The sequence below is a fragment of the Trachypithecus francoisi genome, unplaced genomic scaffold (genome assembly GCF_009764315.1).
Source record: "Trachypithecus francoisi isolate TF-2019V2 unplaced genomic scaffold, Tfra_2.0 Lachesis_group9, whole genome shotgun sequence".
In the NCBI taxonomy this organism is placed as follows: Eukaryota; Metazoa; Chordata; class Mammalia; order Primates; family Cercopithecidae; genus Trachypithecus; species Trachypithecus francoisi.
In genome coordinates, this window is record NW_022681474.1 from 37,246,780 (window position 1) to 37,257,393 (window position 10,614).

The 10,614-nt window shown below is 47.3% G+C and overlaps 1 protein-coding gene across 3 annotated transcripts in view; it reads right to left on the bottom strand.

The window, feature by feature from the left end:
• Positions 1–7,781, bottom strand: part of PLA2G12B (phospholipase A2 group XIIB) — a 30,364-nt gene extending 22,583 nt beyond the window's left edge. For all 3 annotated transcript variants that reach the window (XM_033209266.1, XM_033209265.1, XM_033209264.1), the window contains exon 1: positions 7,430–7,781. In XM_033209266.1, the coding sequence (XP_033065157.1) occupies positions 7,430–7,640 (211 nt within the window). In that variant the 5' untranslated portion in view covers positions 7,641–7,781. The remainder of the gene's footprint in view (positions 1–7,429) is intronic.
• Positions 7,782–10,614: the final 2,833 nt, after the last annotated feature.

The window sequence follows — 10,614 nt, forward strand, 5'->3', positions numbered from 1 at the left end:
CTTTGCTCATTTTTCTTTTAGACCTTTCGCCTATTTCTTCACAGTTCATAAGAACCTTTTTGTAGTATACATATTATGTCTTTGTCATTTGTTTTACAATTTTCCACTTAATAGTATGATTTTTCTATTAATATAAAGAACAGATAATGATGCCAAATGAATAATAAGAGTATTTACTAAACTATTATAGGCATGGCTTCATCAACAACCCCAACTAGCTGTCTCAAACATGAGAAAAAATAATTTCCAGGCGGGGAGCGGTGGTTCACACCTGTAATCCCAGCACTTTAGGAAGCCCAGCAGGGGGATCACCTGAGGTCATGAGTTCGAGACCAGCCTGGCCAACATGGTGAAATCCCGTCACTACCAAAAATACAAAGTAGCTGGGCGTGGTGGCACATGCCTGTAATCCCAGCTACACCAGGAGGCTGAGGCAGGAGAATCTCTTGAACCCAGAAGGTGGAGATTGCAGAGAGCCGAGATGGTGACAGAGGGAGACTCCATCTGGGTGACAGAGGGAGACTCCATCTCAAGAAAAACAAAATTCCAGAAAAAAAAAAGAAAGAAAAGTATGTCTTCCTTCCTCGCAGAAACACTCAGATGCAACATGACTAATACATCAACGGAACACAGCAGGACAGAGGCAGTTCTCCTGAAGAGAACTCTATATTTCAGTTGCGAAAACAGATTAAGTTACTGCATAAGGTAGGGTGACCAACTTGCCCTGGTTTGCCTGGTACCATCCCAGTGTTAGTACTGAAAGTCCCACATCCCAGGAGCATCTCCCCTACTCCTGAGTCCCCAGCAGACTAGGAGGTCAGTCACCCAAAAACAAGAATAATCTGTTTGCCTCTAAGCCAGCGGCTGTTTTCTTTTTTTGGGCTCTGGATCCCCTGGAGAATCTGATGAAGTCTGTGAGTTATTTCCCTGGAAAAAGATACAAACTCACAGGTTTATAAAATTTTGCTGTAAAACTTCAGATAAAAATTCTCTTTAAAAAATAGACTGATATTTATTTTTATTTGTTTATTTGTTTATTTTTGAAACTTAATCTTGCTCTGTGGTCCAGGCTGGAATGCAATGGCATGATCTCGGCTCACTGCAACCTCCGCCTCCCAGGTTCAAGTGATTCTCCTGCCTCAGCCTCCCAAGTAGCTAGGATTACAGGTCACGCCACCACACTCGGCTAATTTTTGTATTTTTAGTAGAGATGGGGTTTCACCATGTTGGCCAGGCTGGTCTCAAACTCCTGACTTCAAATGATCCGCTTGCCTCAGCCTCCCAAAGTCCTGGGATTACAATAGACTGATGGTTAAAGAAACTTTTAAGATACTTTTACTCTTGGAACTAAATCCAGGAAGAAATTCATTTTCAGGATCTTTTATTAAAGTGTGAAAGCGTGAACAGCATCATCATAGAAACTCTGCTCCATTGACCCAGCTCCAGAGACCTTCGTGAGGCAGATAACTCTCCAGTCGTCGTTCCCTCGAGGGACTTCTTCCAGAAGCTGAGAGGCTGTTATCCAGCCACTGGGATTTCTGGGATTTTTCATTTTTATGTTGAAAGAAAACTGGAAGAATCTGAATGCAATTAACCTGTTCACTAGACTGTCTTTCGCATAACGTTTATAAAATTTGTTTGGTATCTACCATGCTCTCTATATACTACTGATTCTTTATGTATATTATCTTTAATTCTCACAACACCTTTGCAAGGTGGGTATTAGTAACATTATTTTTACATATTTGAGGAAACTAAGGTTGAGAGAGTCAGATAACTCACCCAAGGTCACCAGCAATGGGATATTTTCCCCTAAATTCAAATCCATGATTTTTCCATTACTATGCTTATTTCTCAAAGTCTGGTTCAAAGACTACCCATTAAAAGTGCAGTTCCAGCCGGGCGAGGTGGCTCACATCTGTAATCCCAGCACTTTGGGAGGCCGAGGAGGGTGGATCATGAGATCAGGAGATCGAGACCATCCTGGCTCACGGTGAAACCCCCATCTCTACTAAAAATACAAAAATTTAGCTAGGCGTAGTGTTGGTGCACTCCAACCTGGGCGATACAGTGAGACTCTGTCTCAAAAAAAAAAAAAGTGCAGTTCCAAGTGTTTTGACGAACGGAGGCAAGATGGTGCATTTCCGGGTTTTTCATCACCAACTTTTCCCCGTGTGCGCGAGGATGCAGCTGGCGCCCGGGAAGGTGCAGACCAACCAGGCATGCGCCAGGTGATGTCAATCCGAAGAGATCAAGATTTACCTGGTGGCACCTGCGGCGCCTTCCTCCCCCCTCCCCTGACACGTCCGTGCCCCGCCTATTGCCCTTCCACTCCTAGAAAAGCCACTCCCGGCAGATGCACGGGGCGGGCTTCCTCAGCCCCTACCTTTGTCGGGACTGCATTAGGAACTCTGCCCGAGAGCTCTACTGGGTGACTCTCTCGGCCTCCTTTGCCGGAGGCCAACAGACTTCACCCCCATACCTTTTTCTCTGGAGCTAGATGACCAAAGAATAAATTTGCAGTTTTGCTTTTAGCCTTGCCTACTCGCTGGTTCTTTTGTGCTCGCTCTGGTGGTCTAAGAAAAACAAATCAGTTGGTGCCGAAGACCCGGGAGGAGACCCCTCCTCAGGCCTCTAAGGGTTGAGGAACCTCCTCCTGCTCCCACACGGCAGACGGACCAGGACCTGAGACCCGCTTCCCTCACTCTCACGGCCTCTCTGGGGTAAGTGCCCTTGTCTCCTCTTTACCTCCCTCGGCCAAAATCCTGCGCAGGTCCGAGGTCCATTTGGAGCCACCAAGTGGCTCGGGAGACCCGTTCAGGACGGAGACGTCCGCCTGAAGGTAATCTCCATTTTGGCTTCAAGAGCCTCCAGTTTGTCTCTGCTGGTTCCAAAGGACGCTTTGAAGCCAGGCAGGGATCCATTTCCATTTCCATTGTGTCCATTGTGTAAGTAAAGAGGAAACAAACGGGAAACCCCCAGACCAGAGAGCACACACTCCGCAGACTCCAAGGCTACGAAAGGAGCCTGCTATAAGTGTGGCAAGGCAGGACACTATGCCAACAGGTGTCCGCAAGGTCCCCAGCCCCAACGTAGCCTTGCTATAAGTGCAAGGCATCAGGACATTGGGCCAGTGAATGTCCTAACCCTCGTCCACCAGCAGCCCCCTGCCCTGCTTGCCAGCAGGGAGGACACTGGAAGTCTGATTGCCCCACCCTGAGAACAGGTGCTGCGTCTCTACGTGACCCCCTTTCCCAGGATCCTGGGAGCTCCTTCCAGCTCCTACATCTGGACGACGACGGCAACTGAAGGTGCCGAGACTCGGGGACCCCCATCACCCTCGCCGAGCCGCGGGTAACTCTCCTGGTAGCGGGTAAGACAATTTTTAATCAACAGCGAGGCTACCTATTCTGTTTTGCCGTCCTTCTCTGGACCTAGCCTTCCATCCAATATCTCTGTAGTAGGAGTAAGTGGAAAGCCATCCACTCCACAAAAAAACTCCACTCCTTCATTGCTGCCTGGCCAACAACTACTCTGCGCACTCGTTCCTCATTCCCAGCTAAAAAGGGCCCCTACCGAAAGCAATCAGTGGAAATCAGTTTGGCTTTCCCCACTTGCCTCAAACTTACTAAATTTTCTTAACTATCTCATACTCCTCAACCTTGCTGGGACCTTCCTTCTGGGTTTTGCCCCTATTCCAACAAATGCTTCCATTCCTCATTCCTATACTAATACTGTGCCTTATTTTATTCTTCATCCGTACGTCCAAATGCCAACCATGGGCCCCGACCTCGACGACGCCCCTTAACAGCAGGAAGTAGCCAGACAGACCACGGCACCCTTATCACTATTACCAATAAAAGGTTGGAATGTTTTGACGAACGGAGGCAAGATGGTGCATTTCCGGGTTTTTCATCACCAACTTTCCCCGTGTGCGCGAGGATGCAGCTGGCGCCCGGGAAGGTGCAGACCAACCAGGCATGCGCCAGGTGATGTCAATCCGAAGAGATCAAGATTTACCTGGTGGCACCTGCGGCGCCTTCCTCCCCCCTCCCCTGACACGTCCGTGCCCCGCCTATTGCCCTTCCACTCCTAGAAAAGCCACTCCCGGCAGATGCACGGGGCGGGCTTCCTCAGCCCCTACCTTTGTCGGGACTGCATTAGGAACTCTGCCCGAGAGCTCTACTGGGTGACTCTCTCGGCCTCCTTGCCGGAGGCCAACAGACTTCACCCCCATACCTTTTTCTCTGGAGCTAGATGACCAAAGAATAAATTTGCAGTTTTGCTTTTAGCCTTGCCTACTCGCTGGTTCTTTTGTGCTCGCTCTGGTGGTCTTAGAAAAACAAATCACCAAGGCCCCTCCACAGACCTACTGCATCAGAATCTCTGGAGGTAGAAAAGGGTATCTACATTTTGGAAACGATTCTCAAGGAAATCTTGTTTGCATTGGTACAGAGTCCTTTTTTTTTTTTTTTTTTTTTTTTCAGACGGAGTCTCGTTCTGTCGCCCGGGCTGGAGTGCAGTGGCACGATCTAGGCTCACTGCAAGCTCTGCCTCCTGGGTTCACGCCATTCTCCTGTCTCAGCCTCCCGAGTAGCTGGGACTACAGGCGTCCACCACCTCGCCCGGCTAGTTTTTTGTATTTTTAGTAGAGACGGGGTTTCACCATGTTAGCCAGGATGGTCTCGATCTCCTGACCTCGTGATCCGCCCACCTCGGCCTCCCAAAGTGCTGGCATTACAGGCGTGAGCCACCGCGCCCGGCTGGTACAGACTCCTTAATGACAGCTGTGTTAGGTATGCCATTGACACACGCTGGATCTTGTCATATTTATAGCCCACTTGTTTGATAAGTACAGATTTTGTGTGTTGGCACAAGAACAAATTACTTTAGATATGAATGTTGACATGCTATCGTGGGCTACCAGGATACATACACAGTTTTATCTGCCTGCATAATTTAACCTGTGGGCTGAAGTGCTCTAAGAATGACGTCATAGAATGGCACTCCTTTACCTTGGCTGTGCTTTGGCAATCACCTGGGAAAAATGTTAAACTACTGATGTCTGGGACCAACCCACAGAAATTTTGATTTAATTGATTTGGTGCCAGGTGTTGTTAAAGCTCCTCAGATGATCTGAAGTGTACCCAAGTTAGAAAGCCACTGTTTTAAACAGTAGTTAGTACCTATCAAAGGTAAAGTCTGGCTGGTGCTGTGGCTCACGCCTATAATCCCAGCAACTTGGGAGGCCAAGTTGGGAGGATTGCTTGAATCCCGGAATTGGAGACCAGCCTGGGTAAGATGGTGAGACTCCCTTCTCTACAAAAAGTTACAACATTATCTGGGCATGGTGGCACATACTTGTAGCCCAAGCTAACTGGGAGGCTGAGGCAGGAGGATCTCCTAAGCCCAGAAACTCTTACTAATCAGAAACACCTGGAGTGGGGCCTGGCGCCCTATTTAAATCAGCCCTCCAGGTGCTTCAGTGCACAGGCGAGTTGGAGAATCACTACTTAAAAAGCAAGCACGGTGCACGAGAGCTGTGTCACAGAGCAAACTACAGAAGAGCAGACTTGTTAGTGGGTGTTGTCTGTTCCAAAGATTGCTCGATTCACAATCAATTTGAGAAGATATTTTGTACTCTCGGGCACAGCCGACAGGTTTTTGGCTCCACTGGGTTCCAAGGTAAGGAGGTGTAGCCCCCTATTTTTCTAAGTGTTTTTCAGGCCTCTCATTGAGCAGGCCGTTTTACACAAAGTGAGAAGAGCTACTTGCCTTCCTCTTCTATTTACTCTTCCCATCCCCCACCAGTTGCTGCTGGCGTCCACCCTGCCTAGCCAGAGGCTCTGCAACTAAAATTTGCTGAAGTCTTTTAATGCTGTTTTGCTAGAGAAGGAAGAAGAGGGTTTGGTTCTTGATTTCCTAATAAAAGTTCCTGCTGTTACGTATTTGCTGAACCACAGATACTAGTCTTGTGTTGCCTTGAGGAAGGAAAACACCTGTGTTGATTCCAGCGTCTGAAGTGAGTCAACCCCTTCCCTGCCCCATCTGTGCAAACGAGGTGAGCATAATCCAGTGGCAAGGCCTCTGCGTTGGTCTAACTGCCTTGGACAAATACATGGTTTTAGGGCCAGGTGGGTCCTAACAGACCAGGCATTTTTCTCTGTGAAGCTTTCACAAAGAAGCTGCAGTATAGATGGTTTAACCACAGATTTTAACCATAGATGGTTAAACTATCTATGCTGCAAAACTTTGGGTCCTGATGCAATGATGAACCATTACCTCCTAGTCACTGTTAGTGTCTAAGGAAGCGATTTTCCCCACTCAGAAACGAATAGAGAGACTTATGGGGTGAATCTGGGAAGTTTGTAGTTTTTTCGTGCATCTCTGGAAAGCTGACTTTTTCTCTGTTATTTGGAGGAAATATTTCTCAAATGTTTTTTCCTGTTAGGCTAAACTGACCGTTTTCATTTCTAATCCCATGATGAGATAGTTGACAAATTAAACAATAAAACTAATGCTACCGGTGACCTGAGACTGTGTATGCTTTCATGCGCATTGGCAATTACAAGGTGCCACCCAGCTTCAGGGCCTGGGGCTCCACATTTTGCTCCCATTACATTAATTTCCAGGGCCCGGTGAAGGAAGCACTGGTGCCAGGGACTCCGTACCGGCAGTCAGGTGTGCACCTTAGCTCCTGTGTACCCCACTCCTACTCAGGCAAGGTAGGGGAAGTGCTCCTGCCAGCTCACAATTCTACATCTGGCACCAAGCCCAGGGTACAGCCCTTGGGATCCCTGGTGAGCCACGAACCCTTCCTCTCCACAGCAGGCCTGTCATTGCAGGCAGGAACAGCTCCCTTGGGAAAGTCCAGCAAATTGATGCCAGTCAGGGACCGAGAGCTGGGAGGACGGTGTGAACTGCAGCAGCAGGGAGGGAGAATTTGTTTCCAAGCTGAGCACACAGTAACTGAAGAGGCAGTTTTGCCCCGTGGCAGATTTTTCTTTCCATGTTCAGCTTCAGTTTTCATCCCTGGGAACTCCTCACAGAGACCTCTCACACCCACCCTCCTTCTTCCCACCCCAGGTAACCTTTTCCTAAGAACAGCCTCACAACAAACTCATAAAATGGCCCAGAGAAGGTTACCCAGATACAATACAGGAAGCTCAGTGAAATGTGAGTTTGAGATAATGAAGAATTTGTCAGGATAAGTATGTTCCAGGTATTTCACTGGACATACTTATACTAATGACTTATTTGTTGTTCGTTTGGATTTCACATTTCACTGGGTGTCCTACATTTTTATCTGCTAAAGCTGGCAGCTCTAAATGGTTAACAGGAAAAAGTCCAAGACAGATCGTGGCCTCTCTGGGGCTACCCATGGGTCCACCAGCGACAGTTTTCACAGAAAGAGAAAGCGCACGCTCACCGTATCGGCACCTGTACTGACAGACTCCATTCTTCCCTCCCAGCAGCTCCAGAAAAGAATCGAAGTAGCTGTTGACAGATTCAAAGCTTCCCCGGAGGTGCCGAAGGCCCCAGTCTGAATAGGACTCCTCCGCATCAGGGCTCGTGTCACTCTGAGCCAGGCCAACCCCAAGGCTGAGCCACAAAACCAAGAAGCCACTGGCCAGCTTCATCCTGCAGCCAGGTAGGTACTGGGTTCTCTCCTCAAACCCCAGCCAGTGTCCCAGAAGTCCAGGGACAAACCCCCTACCCAGATGTCAGGCAGGACTGGGAAAGGGATTATCTGGAACATTCCATCTGTCTGTTCCCCAGAGGTGGACTTTAAACATAGCTACGGAGGTTGGGATGAGATCAGGGCAATTAGAAAGAGGGCAAAGGTTAGGGAGTGGGAGGGCCAGGGAGAGAGAACACTTCAAAGTGGATTCTGCCACCCTGGAGGAGGGAGATGTTGACCAACTTCGAGGACGCAGAAACGGTGAAGCATTCAGAGTTCTACCCCCACCAGCCTGTTAACCTATTGATCAGTTACAAGTGTGGCTCTTCAGGGCCAGCCTCTTGGTAGAAGAGCTTGCCCAAAGGTCCTAGCCACACCCCTCAGCCAGCTACCTACACGGTCTCCAAGGAGAGTCAGGAGGATGTGTAAAGGGCTCATGAAAGCCCCAGTGATAGGGATTAATAGTCACTTTACCAAGGGTCACAATATTGTCAGAGTTTGTACCAAGTGTGTGTTAAGTAGAAGTTCAGATGTGAGACCCTAGCGTCTGCTTTGGAACCCACCTGGCTCTCAGACCCATAAATCCTCTAATTTGGCAGAGCTCCCAGATGCAGCCATCTGAGTGCAGGGACAGTTTTGCTTCTATTTACAGCAGTGTCTCTGTTTACACTCAGCAGTACTGAATCGTGAGACAAGATCTACAGATGGCCCAAGGACGATTCTGGGGGCACTCTGCTCTCCTGCTGGTGTTTTTCCTTTGAGTTACTTAAAAGTCAGAGGGTTTATCAAATAGTGTATTTGACAGTTTAGGCTTTTAAGACTGTTGACTGAAGTCTAGTGTTTTGGCATCATTTTCAGTTTAGACTCTGCTTTTAGTCGTGTGAAGAAATGCCATCTATAAAATCACTAGTCTAAGGCCAGGCATGGTGGTGCACGCCTGTAATCCCAGCATTCTGGGAGGCCGAGGCGTGTGGATCACCTGAGGTCAGGAGTTTGAGACCAGCCTGGCCAACATGGCGAAACCCCATCTCTACTAAAAATACAAAAATTAGCCGGGCGAGGTAGTGGCTGCCTGTAATCCCAGCTACTAGGAAGGCTAAGGCAGGAGAATCGCTTGAACCCAGGAGGCAGAGGTTGCAGTGAGCCAAAAACACGCCATTGCACTCCAGCATAGGCGACAAGAACAAAACTCTATCTCAAAATAATAATAATAATAAAATAATTACCAGTCTATAAAAGTGATACCTTTATGGACCACATGAATCATTTAGCTCCTTTCTCAAATGTTTGTCTAGAAAGCCCCATGGAAAATAATGAATTAAATGAATTAATTTCTTCATTTCCAGTAAATGTGTTTGGCTAAAGAGTCAGACTCCAGGTAGGGCAGTGGTTAAAAATTATTCACAGTCACAACAATGCCACCCAATATTTTAAAGCATCTATACTTTTTCAAACCACTTTCATACATACACACATACACAGAGAGACACAGAGACATACACATGCACATATGCACAAATGTTCACGCAGGGTAAATATTCCCATTTGGGAGGTGAGAAAACTGGTGCAGAGGGTAAGTGACTTGATCAAAGCTGGACAGGCTATCAATGGGTAAGCTGGCACCAGGGCCAGCTACATAATTTGTGGGGCTTCACCAAAACAAAACTGCAAATACAGAGCTCCTTTTCCAAAAGCAGAGAAACGTGCCATTAAAATACTAACTATAGGCTGGGCATGGTGGCTCACACCTGTAATCCCAGCACTCTGGAAGGCCGAGGCAGGTGAATTGCCTGAGGTCAGGGTTTCGAGATCAGTCTGGCCAACATGGTGAAACCCTGTCTCTATTAAAAATACAAAAAGATTAGCCAGGCGTGGTGGTGTGCGCCTGTAATCCCAGCTACTTAGGGAGCTGAGGCAGGGGAATTGCTTGAACCGGGGAAGTGGAGGTTGCAGTGAGCCAAGATCATACCACTGCACTCAAGCCTGGGTGACAGAGCAAGACCCTGTCTCAAAATAATAATAATAATAGTAATAATAGTTTTATTTATGTTGCTAGGATTGAGGTACAAGTATATTTCTTTGGAATTATAGTTTTTTTTGAGACAGAGTATCACCCTGCCACCCAGGCTGCAGTACAGTGGCACAATCTTGGCTCACTGCAACCTCCATCTCCTGGGTGCAAGCGATTCTCCTGCCTCAGCCTCCCAAGTAGCTGGGATTATGGGCACCCACCACCATGCCCAGCTAATTTTTGTATTTTTAGTAGAGACAAGGTTTTACCATGTTGGCCAGGCTGGTCTTGAACTCTTGACCTCAAGTGATCCACCCATCTCAGCCTCCCAAAGTGCTGGGATTACAGGCATGAGCCACAGTGCCTGGCCTGGAATTATAGATCTTCTGTGTTGGCAAGAATATGAAAGTTAATCTCGTCCAGCAGGTCTTCTAATACTTGAATCACCTCTATGCTCATCAGCTTTCTTGGTAGCTTCAGAGTTAGCTATTACATTTTTAATATGTAAGGAGGGAATGATTATGTTTTAGTTTGAAAATTTAAACATGCTTTTTTTTTTTTTTTTTTTTTTGAGACAGGGTCTCAGTCACCTGGAGACAGTGGCTTGATCATGGCTCACTGCAGCCTTCACCTCCTGGGTGAAGCAAAGCTTTCTCTTAATAAAAAGAAAATTTAGCCTATTGTGATTCCCATTGTTTTTCTCAAAATTGTAAAGAAAGAAGCAAATGGATTTCTAGAGAAAGAATATAGCACATTCCCTTCCTGAGTTGTTTCTACCTAGACTCTTTTTTTTTTTTTTTTTTTTTTTTTTTTTTTTTTTGAGACGGAGTCTCGCTCTGTCACCCAGGCTGGAGTGCAGTGGCCGGATCTCAGCTCACTGCAAGCTCCGCCTCCCGGGTTCACGCCATTCTCCTGCCTCAGC